The following is a 23,120-nucleotide window of genomic DNA, read 5'->3' as shown; positions in this document are numbered from 1 at the left end:
CAACAATAAGAATTTTAAAAATCCAAGAAGTATTGAAATTGTTACTTGGAGATGACACTTTCATGCCCAGGGAAGTCGAGAAAATTTCCAACCTGAAAATTTCCTAGACCTGACCGGGAATGGAGCCCAGCCACCTTCAGCACGCTCTTGCTTGGTAGTCGTGAATCTTACCGCACGCGGTTAAGGATGGCCCCTTCATGACTTTTCTGCTACGCCTTGGCAGCTCTGCATTGATTAAGGACCCGGAGCGGAAAAATGAATCTCGGTTCGCACAGAAAGTGGTTCGATTGACAACAGTTCAGTGGCGAGGTCACCAGCAGTAAAGAAGTAAGCCCAATCAATGGCAATAAAAACGGACAAGAGACAACAAAAGTGGTTTAGCAGATGGTGTTTCTCTGTGTGCATTTTTTTTTGTCTCTGCGAATGTGGTGGTTTGTTTGAGATGAGGCGAGGATACAGGGGCATCGAACTCGGTGGAAAATATCTGTCCGGAAAACCGTGCAGCTAATCCGGTTAGTGGCATTTGGTTTATTGTTCGGGCGGGATTTCTTTCCAATAATTGATTTGTTAAACTGCCATGAAGGTTTATATTTGGAAAAGTGTATTTTTACTGCAGTTGCTTGACTATACGCTACCGCTTTTTTTCAACATTACGCCAACGTTTCTGCTTGTTTATTCAGACAAATTAGTTCGTTTGATATAATTTGGAAAACACACTACTTTCTAAGCAAATGCCACTCTGCTCTTTCTCTTAGCGTTGGGCGTCGGTCGTTCGGTCATTTCCATTTGCAGCGTCGGACGCTCAAACTCCACCGTGTCTTCTTCTTCAGAGTAATCCTCCAGTTCCTCATCAATTTGGTAGGCGTAGTTCATTCTGCCGCCGTTGTTTCCTTGGAAGTTTGGTGATTGATTGTATCGGTTACCGTTCGACATGCGACCTCTCTCCGGTCCACTGTACCCTGGTGGAGAAGAGTTCTTTCGCTGATTCAATTCATTATCAGGACTACCCTGGTACCACAAGTCGCCTGCCGTATCGTAAGGGTTTTGACCCCGAAGTATCGACTTTCGAATTTTTCTCTGTTCAGCCATCGACTTTCTTCTTGTGTCTAATACATTCAGAGTCTTTCTGCTCAACGTCAATCGCCCTCCCAAGTTTAGATCACCATCTTTGTAGTAGTTCCTCTTGAAGTTCGCCTCCAGATTACTCCAATCTTGCTTATTCTTGTGTTGGTACAAAATCCTATGAATCGTATCCCTTCTTCCAATCGCTTTTTGATCATCTTCCAGATCTTCTTCATCCCATTGCGGTTTAGGTCGCTGTAGCCGTCGCGCGATTTCAACTGCGTTCTCCCGCAACTCTGCATCCAGAGACATGTCCTTCGCCTTCTTTGAACAATACCAATTCAGCTGCGTGGACGCCAAAATCTGCGAAATCGTTCCAAATCGATGCATCAACATTGCCACAAACTGGATCACCAGGATCATTCCGAAGAAGAACACGAACACCAACCCGATGGGTTCGATCTCCAGATACTCCCGCCGGACGATAATCTCAACGGTGCTCTCATCGAAGCTGATGGTGTTCTTCGCGTTGAACCACCATTGAATGTGCAGGTCCTTTTTGTTCAACTGGAGCAGAAAGATGACCAACACAAACAGAGCATTTGCCATCACAAAGGCGAACACGGCCAGATCGCGCAGGTTCTTCAGCTGGGACTTCATTTCGCTTTTCTGTTTGTCGGTCAAGTCCAGTGGTTTGAGATACTTTTCGATCAGCTCAATCCAGAATTGTTCTTCCGAGGCGGAGATGGTTTCCGTGTCGCCGTTACGCAGGTCCACGTCATATAGCCAGTCTGGTAGGTAATTGATTTGCTTTTCGGGCTGGAAGAAAAACAGTTTATGTGGGTTGAAGAAGTATTCTACGCTCGATAACGGCTGACGAATTCATTACAACACTTGTAGAAATCAAATTAAAAACTCCTACACAACAAGACCACTTAAAGGTCTTGTTTGCGGAAAAGGCAAAAGTGACGATTGGGCAAATCAAGTATCGGTTCAATTTGCAAAAAAAAAGCGCTAACCGCGGTGAAGGTAGGTAATCGGATACTGATGGCTTTTCCGCAAAAGTGACCTTTAAGTGGTCTTGTTGTGTTGTGTATGAATGATTTTTTGAATGCATTCTTCAAACAATACTCACCTCCTCCATTTCGGAATTCTTGACTTGGATTGGAGAGGAAACCCCGGTCGGTGAGCCACCTTCCTGGCGCCTGTGATGCATGTCAAGGCAGCTCATCTCATCAACGTCATCCTCGTCATCGGAGCATCTCATTACGGTAACGGTGCCGGTTAATTTCCTGGTGGAGAAATGTTCAGACTCATGATGAGACAGAAATGTGCTAGCTGGTGTGCAATGGGTTAGGATTTCTGCCAGGTGAGCCAGTAGATGGGGGGTTAGCGTGCGGAGCTTTAAGTGAAAATAACCATGCCAATGTACGTGATAATGGGTCTGTGCTAGTTATGGTGAAATTTCATCGGCTCATGACTGTGGTGCCACGAGGAAGGAATGAGTAGGAAAAACGGTCGTAATGATGGCGATTCGCGTCACTGGTTATAAAACAATTTATTTTCGAGATGTTCAGACGACTGTGGAGTATTTGGTTAGGATTTTAAGTTACTTCATGTTGAATTCGACAGGGTATCTTGCCCATTGTAACCTTTTGAAAATAAGTTACATCCAAAGTAATAATTTCCAAACGCGTAAAACAAACAAAAAATACGCTTAGCGAAACAAAATTTTATGACATACTTTGCATTACACATACTGTATCACATCTCGTATGCAAACCGCTCAGAGAATGTTATATTTGTTATGTTAGCTCATTTCATTGAGTCAGTTTATTTGATTTTGATTAATACATTTTAAGACTCTTGATTCTTAACCCTTGAAGGCGCAAGGCTATTTTTTTTAGAAATTGCCGAAAATATTTTTAACGTAAATAACTATTAAATTCATGCACAATAAACGTATTTTAGGTTTGTTGTTTTAAAACAACATTGCGCATTTAAGGGTTAAAGGAACAACTAGGGGAACTGCTCCTTGAATGCATACTTTGTACCAAAATCAATACAATTCGAAATCCAAGAATTGGTGCGTTAATTGTTTTATCTCATTTTTGCGATTATTTTTATCAGTGAGCACGCCGGATAACAACCAAACACGACACAAATTGACCCTAAATTGCGTGTTTTGCGAATGTTATTGGTATAGGAGCATGTTATTACCAATGGAACAGATACCCTATATGAATTGTGTACAGCAATACAACTTTGACTCACACAATCTTCCCAGTTCTGTTTATCTTAAAGACGGACAAGGACACAAATAAGCATGGTGCCAATTGACCTTTCCCGTCAAAAATGTTTATTCGCTCAATCGATTCTTTGGGTTATTTAAGGTCAACTTTCCCAAAGGACCCATATTTTGCGACGCCTCTAAGTATTTTGGAAATTTAAAACAAAAGTCGGAAAAGTGCTGGTTTTTAAGATTTTAAGGCCCAATTTCGAACGAACGTCGGGTGAATTTTTCAGGCCGGTTCACATGTGCAACACTTTTTCGATTTTTGTTTTCGAATTTAAAAAATAGTTAAAGGGTGAACAAAATTTGGTTTCTTTGGGAAAGTTGGTCTTAAATAAGCTAAAGAATCGACAATAAACCGAGATACAATTTTTGACAGGAAAGGTCAAATTTACTAACATCGCGCATTGCTTTCGTTGTCATCTACATCTATTTGAAAGCATATGAGAATTATTATATTCTCAAACATAGAACAAAAATGATGAATGTCTTACAGTGATGAACATAATCAAATATTAAAAAATCACTCTAATAAATAAATAAAAATAATAATAACAATGATGAATGTCTTTGGTCACTTCTTCTCTCATCTGGTATACAGTCCAGATGGCTAGTCCAGTCCAGTCGTGGAATCAAGAGGCTCGGAAGCCTCCTTTCAAGAGGCTCGGAAGCCTCCTTTCAAGAGGCTCGGAAGCCTCCTTTCAAGAGGCTCGGATACCTCCTTTCAAGAGGCTCGGAAGCCTCCTTTCAAGAGGCTCGGAAGCCTCCTTTCAAGGTGCTCGGAAGCCTCCTTTCAAGGTGCTCGGAAGCCTCCTTTCAAGGTGCTCGGAAGCCTCCTTTCAAGAGGCTCGGAAGCCTCCTTTCAAGAGGCTCGGAAGCCTCCTTTCAAGAGGCTCGGAAGCCTCCTTTCAAGAGGCTCGGAAGCCTCCTTTCAAGAGGCTCGGAAGCCTCCTTTCAAGAGGCTTGGAAGCCTCCTTCAAGAGGCCCGGAAGCCTCCTTTCAAGAGGCTCAGAGCCTCCTTTCAAGAGGCCTGGAAGCCTCCTTTCAAGAGGCTCAAGCCTCCTTTCAAGAGGCTCAGGCCTCCTTTCAAGAGGCTCGGAAGCCTCCTTTCAAGAGGCTCAGAGCCTCCTTTCAAGAGGCTCAGGAAGCCTCCTTTCAAGAGGCTCAGAAGCCTCCTTTCAAGAGGCTCAGAGCCTCCTTTCAAGAGGCTCAGAAGCCTCCTTTCAAGAGGCTCAGGCCTCCTTTCAAGAGGCCTGGAAGCCTCCTTTCAAGAGGCCTGGAAGCCTCCTTTCAAGAGGCTCAGGCCTCCTTCAAGAGGCCTGGAAGCCTCCTTTCAAGAGGCTCGGAAGCCTCCTTTCAAGAGGCTCAGAGCCTCCTTTCAAGAGGCCTGGAAGCCTCCTTTCAAGAGGCCTGGAAGCCTCCTTTCAAGAGGCCTGGAAGCCTCCTTTCAAGAGGGCTCAGGAAGCCTCCCTTTCAAGAGGCCTGGAAGCCTCCTTTCAAGAGGCCTGGAAGCCTCCTTTCAAGAGGCTCGGAAGCCTCTTTGAAGAGGCCTGGAAGCCTCTTTGAAGAGGCTCAAGCCTCTTTGAAGAGGCTCAGAAGCCTCTTTCAAGAGGCCTGGAAGCCTCCTTCAAGAGGCTCGGAAGCCTCCTTTCAAGAGGCCTGGAAGCCCTTCAAGAGGCTGGAAGCCTCCTTTCAAGAGGCTCAGAAGCCTCCTTTCAAGAGGCTCAGAAGCCTCCTTTCAAGAGGCTCAAGCCTCCTTTCAAGAGGCTCAGAAGCCTCCTTTCAAGAGGCTCAGGAAGCCTCCTTTCAAGAGGCTCAGGAAGCCTCCTTTCAAGAGGCTCGGAAGCCTCCTTTCAAGAGGCTCAGAGCCTCCTTCAAGAGGCTCGGAAGCCTCCTTTCAAGAGGCTCAGGAAGCCTCCTTCAAGAGGCCTGGAAGCCTCCTTTCAAGAGGCCTGGAAGCCTCCTTTCAAGAGGCTCAGAGCCTCCTTTCAAGAGGCCCGGAAGCCTCCTTTCAAGAGGCTCAGAGCCTCCTTTCAAGAGGCTCTGGAAGCCTCCTTTCAAGAGGCTCCAGCCTCCTTCAAGAGGCTCAGAAGCCTCCTTTCAAGAGGCTCAGCCTCCTTCAAGAGGCCTGGAAGCCTCCTTTCAAGAGGCCTGGAAGCCTCCTTTCAAGAGGCTCAGAAGCCTCCTTTCAAGAGGCCCGGAAGCCTCCTTTCAAGAGGCTCGGAAGCCTCCTTCAAGAGGCTCAGAAGCCTCCTTTCAAGAGGCTCAAGCCTCCTTTCAAGAGGCCTGGAAGCCTCCTTTCAAGAGGCTCAGGCCTCCTTTCAAGAGGCTCAAGCCTCCTTTCAAGAGGCTCGAAGCCTCCTTTCAAGAGGCTCGGAAGCCTCCTTTCAAAAGGTTCGGAAGCCTCCTTTCAAGAGGCTCGGAAGCCTCCTTTCAAGAGGCTCGGAAGCCTCCTTTCAAGAGGCTCGGAAGCAGGAAGCCTCCTTTCAAGAGGCTCGGAAGCCTCCTTTCAAGAGGCTCGGAAGCCTCCTTTCAAGAGGCTCGGAAGCCTCCTTTCAAGAGGCTCGGAAGCCTCCTTTCAAGAGGCTCGGAAGCCTCCTTTCAAGAGGCTCGGAAGCCTCCTTTCAAGAGGCCCGGAAGCCTCCTTTCAAGAGGCTCGGAAGCCTCCTTTCAAGAGGCCTGGAAGCCTCCTTTCAAGAGGCTTGGAAGCCTCCTTTCAAGAGGCCTGGAAGCCTCCTTTCAAGAGGCTGGGAGCCTCCTTTCAAGAGGGCCGGAAGCCTCCTTTCAAGAGGCTCAGCCTCCTTTCAAGAGGCTCAGAAGCCTCCTTTCAAGAGGCCCGGAAGCCTCCTTTCAAGAGGCCTGGAAGCCTCCTTCAAGAGGCTCAGAAGCCTCCTTTCAAGAGGCTCAGAAGCCTCCTTTCAAGAGGCCCGGAAGCCTCCTTTCAAGAGGCTCAGGAAGCCTCCTTTCAAGAGGCTCAAGCCTCCTTTCAAGAGGCTCGGAAGCCTCCTTTCAAGAGGCTCGGAAGCCTCCTTTCAAGAGGCTCGGAAGCCTCCTTTCAAGAGGCTCGGAAGCCTCCTTTCAAGAGGCTCGGAAGCCTCCTTTCAAGAGGCCGGGAAGCCTCCTTTCAAGAGGCGCGGAAGCCTCCTTTCAAGAGGCCCGGAAGCCTCCTTTCAAGAGGCGCGGAAGCCTCCTTTCAAGAGGCCTGGAAGCCTCCTTTCAAGAGGCCTGGAAGCCTCCTTTCAAGAGGCTCAAGCCTCCTTTCAAGAGGCTCGGAAGCCTTCTTTCAAGCGGCTCCGAAGCCTCCTTTCAAGCCTCCTCTCAAGAGGCTCGTAAGCCTCCTCTCAAGCCTCCTTTCAAGAGGCTCGGAAGCCTCCTTTCAAGAGGCTCGGAAGCCTCCTTTCAAGAGGCTCGGAAGCCTCCTTTCAAGAGGCTCAGGGTCCTCCTTTCAAGAGGCCTGGAAGCCTCCTTCAAGAGGCCTGGAAGCCTCCTTTCAAGAGGCTCAAGCCTCCTTTCAAGAGGCTCAGGAAGCCTCCTTCAAGAGGCTCGGAAGCCTCCTTTCAAGAGGCCTGGAAGCCTCCTTTCAAGAGGCTCAAGCCTCCTTTCAAGAGGCTCGGAAGCCTCCTTCAAGAGGCCTGGAAGCCTCCTTTCAAGAGGCTCAGGAAGCCTCCTTTCAAGAGGCTCTGGAAGCCTCCTTTCAAGAGGCCTGGAAGCCTCCTTTCAAGAGGCTCGGAAGCCTCCTTTCAAGAGGCTCGGAAGCCTCCTTTCAAGAGGCTGCGAAGCCTCCTTTCAAGAGGCTCGGAAGCCTCCTTTCAAGAGGCTCGGAAGCCTCCTTTCAAGAGGCTCGGAAGCCTCCTTTCAAGAGGCTCGGAAGCCTCCTTTCAAGAGGCTCGGAAGCCTCCTTTCAAGAGGCTCGGAAGCCTCCATTAGCACGGAATGCCGAAGTTCACCATATGATAGGGTCGTGAATCTTAAAAAGGCGAAGAAGAAGTGGAAATCTGCAAATGATGCGGCGGAGCTTGTGAAGGCGCCACTGGCTAAGAAGGGGAGTTCTTATATAGAAAAGGGCAAACCTTCCAATGGTCGCGGCAGGGAAGACAGAGGCGAAGCAATTTTCGACAAGGCTGATGGCTACGCTACGCTGATTCCGTGCTCCAGAATTCATAAATTTTTGGATTTAGACTCATTTTATTATTATAGATACAAAATATGTAATAATCACAATACCCATAAAAACCCAATTAAGAACAGTCGTGAACTTTTTGGTGCTCAAAAATACTGTTCACATTAATAAATGAGATCTCAAATAAATGGATTCTGTAGCTCAGCTACTCTATAGAGATATATCTTCACAGTTTAATCCTGCTGTAATAGAGAATGATTGAAAGTCATTCATTTGCATCACGTACTCTTGACTGACGACATCTAAAAACAGCGAAAGAGGGCTTCACGATGTGCATTCACGCTCCGTAGAAAAAGTAAATGGAAACTCAACTTGAAATAATGTGCAAATTGTAAATGTTTTCCTGCTACCAGGGAGCACGGGGTGAAAATAAGCGTGCAATGTGAAGTAGCATCATGTCAGCGGCAGAAATAAGATGATGTTTGCATCGCTTCCTTTCAGAAAGGCGCCAGCACGAGCCGGAGAAATAAAGGCAACTAGAGTACAACCGACTTGGCCAGTGGGATCAGAAACCATCGTGGAAAAGAACGTAAATTGTATTTTAATTCAATTGAAACTTATTTTCTGCCGCCAAACCGAACCGGCAACGGATACGAAGCCGCAGAAAAATTCACTCGGATGCCACTTGGGCTGGGAGTCACTTGGTCTGGCGATGATGGGTGTACTTCAGTTGGGTTTCAATTTTACCGGGTCCCCAAGAGGGTTAGGTGTGCGCCCGGAATGGCAATCCTGCCAGCAGCATCAGCAGCGGTATGACGAAGGCGACCGTGTGATTGGTTTGCTTATGGCGAGGGAACTTGTTTCGCGAAAAAAAAAGCGACGAAGCAGCACAAATTGCTGGCGAAATACGATTTTTCCGTGTCTCCGGGACTGAGGCTACTGGAACCATGGCACGGATGGAGGGCATCGGTCGCTGTGTTTTGGGATAAGATATTTTTTTGCAAAGTTTTGATATGTTTCTAGAGAATTGAAAAAAAAAATGAAGGTTGAATAGCATGTAACATAACATGCTTAGAGCTAGATCTGTTTGCACTTAGTCTTAAACTTAGTTTTAATCGTGGTCGACGACCGTAAAAGTCTTATTTTTTAAAATATGACGAAAGTGACGATTTGTTGGCTAACCAATAAATCCTGTATAGGAGTCAGATTAGATTTAGATAAAACCTGATAAATAAAACTGATTCGTCACTCTCGTCACTAAAAAAAATCCACGTTTAATAAGCAATTAAACAAGAATAATGTCGGAGTTTCTACTGAAAACAATACAACGAGAATGTGTGCCCAAAAAAGAGATTTGTTACTCACATTTCCAGATCCTTCATCTTGGTATTCATTTCAGCCAATGAAGTGGCCACTGTTACCATTTGTTGTTTTTCTGCACTGGACTTCGGATGTGTACAGAACAGGCAGCTGAACAGTCCGCTCACGGAAAAGTTGATCGAGCCTTCGTCTTCTTGATCGCCGGACCGTAAGTACCCCATCAGTTTGTGCATCTTGCCTTGGGGCACCTGTTGCGCTGGAGCAGCCTTCGGTGCTTCCGCGGGATTCTCACGTGTTCCCCACGATACGTCATTCATGTTGAACACCGAGTAGATCACCAGCAACATGTACATGGAAGGAATGGTGATGTAGTAGACGAGCCCAGCGGGGAGAGCTTCCATTTCCTGTGGGTGTAGCAGCCCCGTGACCACTATTTGCAGCGCAACGGCGATGAAGAATACTGAAGACGGAGCAAGAATGCCGTCTTCCATGACCTGAATGATGATACCGACCAACACAGCCATCATTACCAACGAGTAGATGGCCGAGATGAAGAAGGCTGCCATCAGTTGATACTTCTGCTTCATCCAGAAGCATATTGCCATAAATGCCGCGAGAGGTACACCGTTCCAAAGAAAAGACGTCCAAATGTCAATGCGAAATACGGCAACCAAAGCACCGACCATCATAAGGAAGATTGTTCCGGGTCCGAGGATCGTTCCAAACATCAACATGCACTGGTAGATGATGTACGGCATCGAAATGCTGTTGTTGGTTTTAACAACTCGGCTGGCATCTCCCAGAAGATCAAAAATGTTGGCAATAGTTGACGGAACCCAACGTCTACGCTGGTTATAGAACTCGTTGAACCCTTCGGGAGCATGGGTGTACGCATCCGAAGCAGCCGAGTATTCAACTCTGAATTTCTGCTTGAGAAGCAAAGTGCAAAGCCATCGATCTTCCCCTTGATCGTACTGGACGTAGTGACGAGCCTGGTCGGACTTGGTGGTGTACTTCTTCATGACCGAGTTCTCCATCAGTGCACGACCCCGAAACAAAGAAAAGCATCCTGGGGAGCAGAGTACACATCCGATAACGTGCTCCGTTGCCTTCTGAAGCCAATGACCGATTGCGTACTCGAAGATCTGGTACCACACCATGGGACCGGTACCAACCGGATGAATACGTCCACAGGCGGCACCCAGATCCGGATCTACTTTCATACGATCCACCAACAAGGAAACGGCTTTCGGTTGGAAGTCGATGTCACCGTCCAGGGCGAGAAGGTAGGTGTTCTGAGCGATAACCATTTTCCGCTCTGGTGAGGTGTTCAGCTGCATGATTCTGTACCCCAAGAGGTAGTACATGTACATAACCTGCGACCAACGTTTCTTGTGGCGGATTTTATTTTTGTCCTTGAGGTGGGCTATCATTTTGGTCCGACCGGGAAGTGTCCATATGAGCCGACCGCCGTATGGAGTTACAATTTTGGTTGGCGGGTAAATACGCATCTTGGTTTTGTACACTTCCAGGGCTGCATCTTCGAGGGTGTTTATAAGCGCCTTCACGTAGGAGTTTAGAGGAGAATCGTTAGCACTTTCACATTTGGACTTGTCGTTGACGAAGGCGTCATCGAAGAATATGTGAGCTAGAAAAGTTAAAATAAAGTCAATGGTTGGTTGTTTCAATATTCACTCTGACTTACTTTCAAGATCATAATAATCTGGATCGATATCCTCTTTAGACGCTTGGATGTGTTTCATGGCCATCCGACGAGCACACTGATCCTCGTCAAGCCTCAAAATGGATTTCAAGAACTCCATCAATTCCTCCTTATTTTCGTGCCACATAGTAGCACAGATGAAAATTTGAGGAATTCTGTCGTAGGGTTTGATCGTGTCATTCTTCCGTTCATTCGCCTTAGCATCGATTTCGTTTGCTTTCTCCGTATCCTTCACCTTGATCATGTCCTAAAATATTTCAATGAATTAAAATATTGCCTGATATTACGAAACAAAATACGTACAATCTTTTTAACAAAGTCCTCCTGATCTTCCCGTCTCCGGTTCATAGCAACGCTCTGATCCACCAACAAACTGTTATACATTGGGGTAACAAACAGCTTTTCGGTGGATGCATTGCGATCGCTTTTCGGCATCCACAGATGTCGAGTTATCCAGGTCTGTGACAGCAGCCACAGCAACCAAAGCCAAGAGAACTCATTTATAACGTAATCGAACAAGTAGTAGATTGGAGGCATCCGGAAGAACAGATAATCTGGAAGAATTCCGTTGAAGAAGCAAACATCGGCTTCACGTAGCCCGCAGAATACCAGCAGGAGAGTAACTGTAACCGGAACGCAAAGGTTGATAGGAAAGGCCATTGAAAAACTCTGGATTTGAATTTTGCAGGAAAACTTGCTGAAAATGTAGCAAATGTAGGAGCACAATACATGGGTGACTGTAATCCAAAGAACTGCATTTTTGTTGGGAAAAATCTCCAGCACTTCCAGGTCAGACGTTATCGAACTCAGATCAGGAAATTTCTCGTTTAGGATCGCTTCCATCTGAAAGAATAAACAATGCATTTAACACTCACATGGTAGCTGGCACAATATCTAAATGAAGCGTAATTAATTTTGTTTAACCGCATCGCTCAAATTGAGTTGAGATAAACTCGTTAAAACAACCAATTAGGTGCCAATTCAAATTAATGCGCGCTGCCGTTGATTTTTACGACAAATTTATTATTTTTATGATGAGTCGCATTATCAATTTGCAGTTGCTGATGGTCTGCAAATATCGCACCCCGTTTCAGCTCCAAGTCATGCCCAGTGCGGGAGAGATTTGATTTGCCAACGTTAAACTAATTAACCTAATTACGGAAGTTTTTACGGTGCACCCGTTGTTGGTTGCAGGCGTGGATATCTCGGGAAGTTTGCAGGGCCTCCGCACATGGGCCTAATGGTGTTAATGAGCAGTCTATTACAGACGGTGGACATTCGTTCGTTTTGTTTCACGCTGTGATAATGGCCAAATCAATGGACAACTCGCTCGTCAATTAGAGAGCGGTTAGGTTTAATTGATTTGAATTCAATTTCATTGTGGAAAGTGACAAGCAGCAAATTACTGGGTTAACAAGAACAAGTTGCTTTGAATTATCATTTGTAATTTTGAAATTATGTGGAACTAGAAAAAATGGCGTGCTTTAACGCGTTTATGGCTCCGATTTGCATCGCTGTTATTCTGCCTAAAGTCCACCCAGGAACGGCTTGGATAGCGTCCTAAAAAGGCTGAAAGCTGTTATAATAAGCAAATATTATTAAATCTTAATATTGCTTTCCATTTTCAAAATTACGTAAACATTACTAATACTGTACGAATTTGAACGGATATTGACACATGTTTAAAAGTTAAATCATTTTCAGTGAACTAAAAAATGTTTTGCAAAAATAAACTACATGCATTTACACTAACATTTCATGCTTTAATTATAGGTGAATAAAGTTTCATAAAATCTACATATTTCCTTTATATCGAAAAGGAAATGATTTATTAGGTGGTGTACGAATTCTGTACACTCTCGATAGTTAGCACACCGTGAGATTCGGCATTTCTACTTGTTTTACATAGCTGTGCGAAAAAATCATAAGGGTTGTGTACAAGACACGACCGCCCGACGTAAACTACGTGAAACAGTTTGGTGAAATGAAGAATCTAGTGCCATTATCCATGAGTATTACAAAATTACTCTTTGGATTTCTTATGAAATTTACATTTTAAAAGGAACTAATATATTTTTGTAATTAAAACAAATTTATTGAATTATCGAGTTTTGTATAATATGAGTAGTTTAGTTTTGTTTGTTTAAATTCAATTCACTGTTCTTTTTCGAATTTTTCGAAAAATATTCTGAATGAGCTTAACTAAACTTGGGTATTTCTAAATTTCAATTTATCAGGTTTAATTGCACTTTTTATTGTATTTAACCATTAAAACTTTAGAAATGAGAATAACTACCGTCAAATCACTGAAGACGCACACATGTTTTTGCAAAGATCACGCGTCAAAGCGCACTCGTGATTTTGCTACTGACGGCATCATTTCGATTGAACTGTCTCCATCTCCATCTTTCGATTGATTGTTAATAATCCGCCTTCCCAATCACAAGCTGCAACAAAATCAAATAAAATCTTGAGAAAATTTCACCTGGCTGCCACTGATGCCATCCATACGAATTCATATTTGTAGCATCTCCTCCCGGGGCGCACTCGTGATTCTGCTACGGACGGCAACATTATGGCGTCGCCAAGTGGTTAATTTGCTCTTTGAACAATATTCGCCTCACCTCTTCCTTTGCATAAGATGGTGGCCCTGAGAAGAACCGATTGATTCGTTCAGCAACTCCGCCGATGCTGGGACCGCCGCCCGCGACATTTCTAATGAAATGCCACGCGCGCGGGGGAGAGCAGTTTTCTTATCATCAATAAAGATGGCTCATTAGTCCCGCCTCTTTGTTGTCCGGTATGGCTGCAAATATTGTGTAACCGTCTCACACTCACCAAAGGGGCGTGGCTACAGATTCAACTTTATTGATTTCAAGAAAGCAGCTCTCCCGCGCGCGCGAGTCATTTCGTTCGAGATGTCGCAGAGGGCAGACCATGGTACCACCTTCGGCATCGGCGGAGCGGCGATGGTGTGGGTCGCGCGGTCGTCGTCATTAACATTAGCAGCGCTCAGATTAAATTTTCTTGTATGAAGTAGGGGGAATGACGGCTTTGGCAGGTTTTGTTCTATTATTGTCAGGGGGTTTTTGTTGGCCATATTTTATGAAATTTGGCCACAATATTCTTTGATATGCAAAGAATGTTTAGGCCAAATTTGAGCATAATTAGTTACAGAAAACCCCCTGACAATAATAGAACAAAACCTGCCAAAGCCGTAATTTCCCCTACTAACGATTGGCTACCATCAATGAAAGTAGCTCTTAAGTCACAACTTGAGGCGAGATGAATTTTGATCAAAGTAAAACTTAATTGCTTGTTGATGGCAGATTATTTTCCGTCGGTAGTAGAATCACGAGAGCACGATTCAGAGAAAGACTTATAATTTTAGTAAATAGTCATTCATGCGAATACATTTTTGCAGCTTCTCCGTTTGACGCGCGCTCGTGATTCTACGTACATACAGAAAACATACGATGATTCAACTCATCCATGAGTTTTTAGGTGCTAAAATGCCACGCGCGGGAGAGGGAGAGCAGTTTTCTTATAACCAATAAAGATGGCTCATTAGTCCCTCCTCTTTGTTGTCCGGTATGACTGCAAATATTGTGTAACCGTCAAACACTCACCAAAAGGGCGTGACTACAGGTTCAACTTTATTGATTACAAGAAAGCAGCTCTTCTGCGCGCGCGAGCCATTTCGTTCGAGATGTCGCGGATACCAGACCATGGTACCACCTTCGGCATCGGCGGAGCTCCTACCGGAAATTTTATTCCCGGCGATGGTGTGGGTCGCGCGGTCGTCGTTGTCAGCATCAACAGCACTCAGATGGAATTTTCTTGCGTGTCTACGATGGCGGCTATGGTGGTGTTTATTTCTGCAACGGTTGCGTCTGAAGTGTCATCAGTGAAACCTGCTCTTAAGGCATAATTTGAGGCGAGACGAATTTTGATCAAAGTTCATATTAATCGCTTGGTGATGGCTGATAGTCTCCGTCGGTGGCGGAATCACGACCGTGCGTCAGGGACGCTTCAAAAATTTATTCGCATGGATAGCATCAATACCAGTGAAATTTCCCCTCAAGATTATTATTTTTGCTGCTACTTGTTTCAGGTTTAATTTCCATCCATGCAAATACATTTTTGAAGCTTCTCCTTCTGACGCACGCTCTTCGTTCCCACCGATGGCGTAGGTAGCGCTCGTAACAGGATCGTTGCGACAGAGAATCCAACGATGGCAATCTGTTGCAGTGTAGCGGTAAAACCATAGAGCCAGCATCTGCATTTGAGTGAAATACTCTTGTGATATTCTGACTATCGAATGGTTGCTGTTGTGTTGGTGATTAGAAATCCGCATGATCTGAAATCTGTCCTTTTCAGGGCATTAAATTGTTCATTGGAGGAATTTGGTTTGTCTGAGAGTAAATTCATGAGATTGTTACAATAAATCGACAGCAGTAACGCAACAACTCCTAAGATTCAACCCATCATTCGACTTCTGCAGAGTAAGTGATTAAAAATCCATCGAAAGATAAGGACGCTATTAGTGTTATCCTAATTACGCGACGGTCTCGAATTTGGAAATTTCCGTTTTACAGCCTGTATCTGAGTCTTCCTCTTAGACGTAGTTTACGTCAAAAAATTATTTCAACTTAACCTTCCTCCCAAACATAATAGTGGTCCTGAAAAGAACCGATTAATTTCCACTTATGTGCCTCATCAACAGCACAACGTTGATTGCCAGATTCAACGATGCTGTTGGGAACACGGATGTAAAGATGTATTGCTGTTGCCATGACCGCCACCACCACCTGACGAAAAATTTCATCCGCATCATGACTCATAAATCTTCATCAACGAGCCGAGCCCTCCCGTGCGAACGAAATCGTCCGTTCTCCGTGACAAGCAGAATGAAAATGACGCGCGCACGCGAAACACGGGTCTTTTTATACACAGGGAAAACGAAGCAGTGGATCAAAAGACCCGTACGTTACTGCAATCTGATGTCCGTGTTGGGGATTTATGAACGGGATTTAATTTTTCACCCGGTTTGGAAAGAAATAACATTTTCAATAGTTTAACGTTGATTACCAATAGTATCAATATAATTGGCAAATTGCTGGAGAGTTTCCGAATCGATTGATAAGCAAATGTCGAAAATCCATCGAAAGATAAAGACGCTATTACCGTTTGAAATCTTACATGATTTCGTGACGGTCCCCAATTTGGAAATTTTCATTTTACCCCTTGTATCTGAGGCTTCCCCTTAAACGTAGTTTACGTCAAAAGTCGGCAGCAGTAACGCAAAAATTCATAAGATTCAATCCATCATTCGACTTCTGCAGAGTAAGTGATTAAAAATCCATCGAAAGATAAAGACGCTATTAGCGTTTGAAATCTTACATGATTTCGTGACGGTCCCCAATTTGGAAATTTTCATTTTGCACCCTATATCCGAGGCTTCCCCTTAGACGTAGTTTACGTCAAAACTATTTCATCTTAACCTTCCTCCCAAACATAATGGTGGTCCTGAAAAGAACCGATTCATTTCCACTTATGTGGCTTATCAACAGCACGGAGTTGACTGCCAGATTCAAAGATGCTGTTGGGAACACGGATGTAAAGATGTACTGCTGTTGCCACGACTGCCACCACGAACGAAAAATTTCATCCGCATTATCACTCATAAATCTCAATCAACGAGCCCTCCTGAGTGAACGAAATCGTCTGCGATTTTAAATGAATGCATTACGCTTGAATTTTTGATGCTAAAACGCATCATTCCACTCATTTGCCAAATCATTATTTTGCTGTCTCGAACTTGGGGAGCGTGAATGCTACCACGCGTGCGCGGGGGAGAGCAGTTTTCTTATAACCAATAACGATGGCTCATTAGTCCCTCCTTTTTGTTGTCCGGTATGACTGCAAATATTGTGTAACCGTCAAACACTCACCAAAGGGGCGTGGCTAAAGGTTCAACTTTATTGATTACAAGAAAGCAGCTCTTCCGCGCGCGCGAGCCTTTTCGTTCGAGATGTCGCGGAGACCAGGGGTGGCATTGCGCACCTCGACTCGAAACGAGCGAACCATGTAAACGGTCGTACGAAAATGCTATCGAATCGAGATGCGCAATGCGACACCAGGAGTGGCATTGCGCATCTCGATTCGAACGTAATTTTATCGAGTCGAACATGTTTGGCATTACGGCTTTCGATTCGATCTCTAAAACGACTCATCGTTCGAGTATGCTCGAGGAGGTACAAGAATAACGAGATGTTTTGGCATTATGGATACTCGATAGCACACTGGAAAACGACTCAAGTCGAATGAAAAACACTCGTCACCTTTATAGCTTTCGAATGTTGTTCGAGAGTCATTTCTTGCTGAAAGTTTTAATTATATTTGTTATTATTTCTCTACGGGAAGAGAATAAATGTTTCATTATTGTATCTTGAAGGAGAGAATGTCATTAGTATGCCTACTTTTATAGTTTCCAGACAATATGCAATCTCCAATTATCCCGAAATCCGCTTAAAAACGACTTCAACTAAATTTTTTTTTTTGCTTTTTTCACGTATTTCTTGACGATTTCGATAAACCGCGTTAAAAATCGATGGGGAAAATCTGCGTAAAAACGTGTATATTCCAAAATCTACGTAAAAATAGTTGAGTTAAATAAAAAAAAAACGGGCAAGAGATAACCCAATTGCATTTAACTAAAACACATGGAAATATCAAAGTAATTTATTATCGAATCCTTCTTTAGCTTTAAATTATTTAGCTCAAAATTGGATCTGTGGCATATGGCCCGTTTACATATTTGCTAGTTCTAGCGGACAATGCACTATCTGACAATGCTAGCGCGATATTAGCATAATGTAAACACTATTAGCAGATGACAATTCCTGTTTACATTATGTTAATTTTGCGCTAGTATTGTCGGATAGTCCGCTAGAACTAGCGAATATGTAAACGGGCCAATAAACTCAAATAAGCATAAAACTTATAATTTGTGCCGTAACAATATTTCAATTTATCGACATAATGTTGCAACTGCTCAATAAATAATATTCCTTTTTATAGTCATTGAGCACAATTGGCTTGTTTATAAACTAACTGCCAATTCATGCCCTGAAGGATGCCTTTCCAACAGGCAACATGCTACGAGCAGATGATATTACTCTTATTCTCTCTATTTACTCACATTCGCCATGCGCTGAAGGTTGTCTCTCCAGCGGGCGGCATACTCAACACGGAGACAGCTAACTCTTAGGGTCTGTCTCATTTGGAGAATTAAACTGAAATTAAACTTAAAAGTGACATTTCAATAATTATCAAATAACCCTGCTCGCAGAGCAAGATTACTTTTGACAGATATCGAATCATTTTGCATCGATGTCTTATTGGAATTGCTGGGTAGCACCAGCCATTCTTATGACCGGCTAATTTTCGAACTGTCACTTTTAAGTTTAATTCTCCAAATGAGACAGACCCTTATTCTCTCTGTTTACATTTCGATTGAGCTAGTTTAGCACCATTCGAAATCTTGTACTGCGACTGTATGAAGTCGATCGAAATACATAATGCCGCAATTTTTTCGAATCGAATGCAAAAACGTACGAATCGAGTGATTCGATTCGAGATGCACAATGCCACCCCAGACCTTCGGCATCGGCGGAGCTCCTAACGGAAATTTTATTCCCGGCGATGGTGTGGGTTGCGCGGTCGTCGTCGTCAGCATCAACAGCACTCAGATGGAATTTTCTGGCGTGTCTACGATGGCGGCTATGGTGGTGTTTATTTCTGCAACGGTTGCGCCTGAAGTGTCATCAGTGAAAGCAGCTCTTAAGGCATAATTTGAGGCGAGACGAATTTTGATCAAAGTTCATATTAATCGCTTGGTGATGGCTGATAGTTTCCGTCGGTGGCGAAATCACGACCGTGTGTTAGGAACGCTACAAAAATTTATTCGCATGAATAGCATGAATACCAGTGAAATTTCCCCTCAAGATTATTATTTTAGTAGATAGACTGCTACTTGTTTTAGGTTTAATTTCCATCCATGCAAAGACAGTATTGCAGCTTCTCCTTCTGACGCACGCTCTTCGTTCCCACCGATGGCGTAGGTAGCGCTCGTAACAGGATCGTTGCGACAGAGAATCCAACGATGGCAATCTGTTGCAGTGTAGCGGTAAAACCATAGAGCCAGCATCTGCATTTGAGTGAAATACTCTTGTGATATTCTGACTATCGAATGGTTGCTGTTGTGTTGGTGATTAGAAATCCGCATGATCTGAAATCTGTCCTTTTCAGGGCATTAAATTGTTCATTGGAGGAATTTGGTTTGACTGAGAGTAAATTCATGAGATTGTTGCAATAAATCGACAGCAGTAACGCAACAACTCATAAGATTCAACCCATCATTCGACCTCTGCAGAGTAAGTGATTCAAAATCCATCGAAAGATAAAGACGCTATTAACGTTTGAAATCTATCCTAATTTCGCGACGGTCTCGAATTTGGAAATTTCCGTTTTACACCCTGTATCTGAGTATTCCCCTTAGACGTAGTTTACGTCAAAAAATTATTTCATCTTAACCTTCCTCCCAAACATAATGGTGGTCCTGAAAAGAACCGATTAATTTCCACTTATGTGCCTCATCAACAGCACGACGTTGATTGCCAGATTCAACGATGCTGTTGGGAACACGGATGTAAAGATGTACTGCTGTTGCCACGACCACCACCACCACCTGACGAAAAATTTCATCCGCATCATCACTCATAAATCTCAATCAACGAGTCCTCCCATGCGAACGAAATCGTCCGTTCTCCGTGACATGCAGAATGAAAATGACGCGCGCACGCGAAACACTTTTTTTTTATACACAGGGAAAACGAAGCAGTGGATCTAAAGGCCCGTACGTTACTGCAATCTGGTGTCCGTGTTGGGGATTTATGAACGGGATTGAATTTTCCCCCGGTTTGGAAAGAAATAACAATTTCAATAGTTTAACGTTGATAATCAATAGTATCAATAAAATTGGCAAATTGCTGGAGAGTTTCCGAATCGATTGATAAGCAAATGTCGAAAATCCATCGAAAGATAAAGACGCTATTACCGTTTGAAATCTTACATGATTTCGTGACGGTCCCCAATTCGGAAATTTTCATTTTGCACCCTGTATCCGAGGCTTCCCCTTAAACGTAGTTTACGTCAAAAAAATGGTCCCCAACATAAAAAGGGCAAGAAGAAAGCGTTTTATTAAACTCCCTCGGCCTCCTTTCCATCTTGCATACAAGTGCGATAGACCTGGGGTGGCATTGCGCATCTCGAATCGAATAACTCGATTCGTACGTTTTTGCACTCGTTTCGAGAAAATTGCGGCATTAGAGCAACTTCACCAGTGATACACATCGTCGATTTAGACCAAACTTTGACCAAAAAAATAAGAACAGGCAGTTTTACAAATGCTTTGTCCAGTAAATTTTTAAGGCCAAAAAATTAAAAAAATCTCTTTTTGTGTTAAAAATCAATTTCATACCCATTAATTGTAGCAAATAGCTGAACGAAAAGCCATTTGTATCTAACACCGTAGGAATTTATGGATTTTGACCATACTACATACCATAACACATTGAATTACATTTATTTTGTTCAGATAAATTCGTTCCGCTTGTTACTTGTTACTATCAGAAAATTGATATATTTCTACATCTGATAAAATAACAAAGTTTAAAAGGAAAGCAGAGAGGGAGAACACCATTTGCTTCCGAAAAATTAATTCTTTGTCTAGATTAGGCAGAGGTGATTACTAAGCTGAATTGAAAACTGGTGTCTCATTGCGCATCTTGACTCGACAGCTTGCCAACATTTTTTTTTCTGGGTTTCTGTGATGGTCCCTTCAAACTGCTTTCCAAGGATTTTCTAGTCCGCATCTCGATATTTCCATGAGTCGATGGTCCATTCAATATTGACTCATGGAAGTTTGACTGTACGATTCAAGATGCGCATTGCTGCCCCTGTATTTCAATTCAGCTAAGTATGTTGAAAAAACCTGGTCATATTTTTTTTTTTCATTTTACTTGCATAAATCGTCACTCTTCACTTTTTATTATTATATTGTAATATTTTATATATCTTTATATTTTAACCAGGTGGTTGTCTTGATGTTCACCCTCGCAGTCGAGACTGGGAGAGAAGAACTGCCGAAAGATGTTTGATTTGTGACAATACAGTCCTTTGTTCGAGGTAGATGTTTTTATCTGTGTTGGTCAGGTCAGGACTAGCCAATCAATCTAAACTAAAACTATCTTCCAAAAAATTTGATTTTTGATGCGTTCGTTTGCAAAGTTTGTGTCGTGCTTGCCACATCTTCTTCTTCTTATTGGCATTACATCCCCACACTGGGACAGAGCCGCCTCGCAGCTTAGTGTTCATTAAGCACTTCCACAGTTATTAACTGCGAGGTTTCTAAGCCAGGTTACCATTTTTGCATTCGTATATCATGAGGCTAACACGATACTTTTATGCCCAGGGAAGTCGAGACAATTTCCAATCCGAAAATTTTCTAGACCGACACCGGGAATCGAACCCAGCCACCCTCAGCATGGTCTTGCTTTGTAGCCGCGCGTCTTACCGCACGGCTAAGGAGGGCCTGCCACATAATTTGTTTAATTTATAAAATGAATGTTTTGCTATTACTGTTTCATTCAAATTTAACATTCCTGAAACATATTTCCAAGTTATATTTTTTTTGATTTCCGTTCAAATTATCAGCCGATCTCTCATGTTCCGCTAGAAATTTACATCAAACGAGATAGACCACTGTGCGAACACTTCTAGCGCGGTCTATTTTTGACGTAGGACTTACGTCTCTCTTTACTATACCGGGTGTCATTTCAAAATATTCAAATCGACCGCGTTACGCTGTGTTGAAAGATTTTAAACGTTAATAGCGTTCGTCTCAGTGGACGAATTTCTGCGGTAAGCCCCTCAATCGACAGATTTCAAGTATGCCTTTCATGTCCATGCTTGATAAGACCCGAAAAACTTGTTTCAATAGGCATGAAACTGTTTTCAATGAAAAACATTGAGATCAAGGGAACCTATAAATAGGGGTACCGCATAATTCTTGCATCATTCCATTACCACGTTCTGATTGGTGCAGACACCAGCGAATGAGCAGCCGCTGGGTCTGCCGAGAAGCCATAAAATAACGCAACGCGATTTTTTCCTTTCATTCTGACCGGGACAAGTGAAGCAACCCACTATGGGGGATCCCCATACAAGCGAGCGGTCAAAAATAAAATTGGACTTTTAAAGTGATTTTCCACTTAGTTTTAGCTGTGTATGGTCGAAATAGCATGAATATACAATTTCCAACCCCCCCCCCCCTTTGGGGATCGTCTATGAATTACGTAATTATTTTTTTCATAGGTTCGATTAACGTGACAAAGCAAACCTATTTGGGAAGTTGAAATTTCGTGCGTTTTCTTAAGGAGAAGGAAGGGGGCTGTACAAAAACTAAGTTCAGCAATTTATGGACATTATGGCGGCGATCATGTTAAATGACATTAATTTCATGACATTCCGTGATATTTTTTTGTTCTCACTCTCATGCCTCACAATTTGTATTTAGAACAATTTGTTTGACAAAGTACTAGGATCTGAAGGATCATAAAGCATTAAATGTTAATCAAATAATCAGAATTGAAAATAACTTTTGAAAAAGGGTATTAGCAAATTAGAAATCGCAATCCCATGACATTTTTACGTGTACAAGTTATTCAAAAATGAGATTAATATATTCTCAAAAATGTGGACATTCATTGTGGAATGTAAGAATGCTCCATTCTTCCGAAAAGCAAAATTCTTTTAATTTAAATAACAACACTATTTGAATTACTTTTGATTTTTTCATGATTTCTACAAGTTATATACAGCATCATTCTTTTCTGTGTCAAGGTTTAAGTCTTCAATGATATTTTCTTCAATTCCATCAACGATGGAAGATGAGATAAATTCATCTAAAGTATTAGAAGATAAAGAACTTTTGAAAATCTTCAAATATTACAAAATTACGCATGGCATAAGAATAACTAAGTGAAAAATTTTTTCCAACGTCTCCTCGTTATCCAAATCGAGCTTAAAATGGATCTGATTCATGTAAGGCACGAAGGAAAATGTCAACATTTGCCTCTCTTGATCATTTTCTTGCATTATGAGTTCTAAATTTCTTCAACTGTTTATATTGACTTTCCGCTGGTTGTTCAGCCAGTGAACCTCAAAGTGTAGATGAGTGAATAAATATTTCCCTACCATTAGCCAGACATTCATGAACACTAGCAGGAATTTCATACGCTCCGTTCTAACTAAGATATTGTTCGTCTTTACTTTTGCAATAAACATGTCGGGAATTATTGATTCCAGGAGATTTATAAATATTTACATATTATGAAATCTCATATTTAGTTCTCCATCAGTAGCTAATGAATAGCTCAGAAAATTAGGTTTAGAGAATGACTCAAACCACTCAAGCCCCAAACGCATTTCAGCGGAATGGCGACGGAAACGGTAAAATTTGACAGGAAATATATGAG

The 23,120-nt window shown here is 43.0% G+C and overlaps 1 protein-coding gene across 1 annotated transcript in view; it reads right to left on the bottom strand.

Moving 5' to 3' along the window:
• Window positions 1-559: 559 nt before the first annotated feature.
• The window catches only part of LOC134227659 (chitin synthase chs-2-like), an 85,361-nt gene continuing 62,800 nt past the window's right edge, over window positions 560-23,120 (bottom strand). Inside the window, exons 5-9 of the mRNA XM_062709311.1 lie at window positions 10,822-11,361; window positions 10,501-10,765; window positions 8,841-10,443; window positions 2,198-2,354; window positions 560-1,881 (exon numbers count right to left, since the gene is read on the bottom strand). Of these exons, the coding sequence (XP_062565295.1) occupies window positions 724-1,881; window positions 2,198-2,354; window positions 8,841-10,443; window positions 10,501-10,765; window positions 10,822-11,361 (3,723 nt within the window). The 3' untranslated portion in view covers window positions 560-723. The remainder of the gene's footprint in view (window positions 1,882-2,197; window positions 2,355-8,840; window positions 10,444-10,500; window positions 10,766-10,821; window positions 11,362-23,120) is intronic.

Source organism: Armigeres subalbatus, chromosome 3, assembly GCF_024139115.2.
Source record: "Armigeres subalbatus isolate Guangzhou_Male chromosome 3, GZ_Asu_2, whole genome shotgun sequence".
NCBI lineage: Eukaryota > Metazoa > Arthropoda > Insecta > Diptera > Culicidae > Armigeres > Armigeres subalbatus.
The sequence above is the reverse complement of the archived record's forward strand: the minus strand, read 5'-3'. Positions and strand labels throughout refer to the sequence as shown.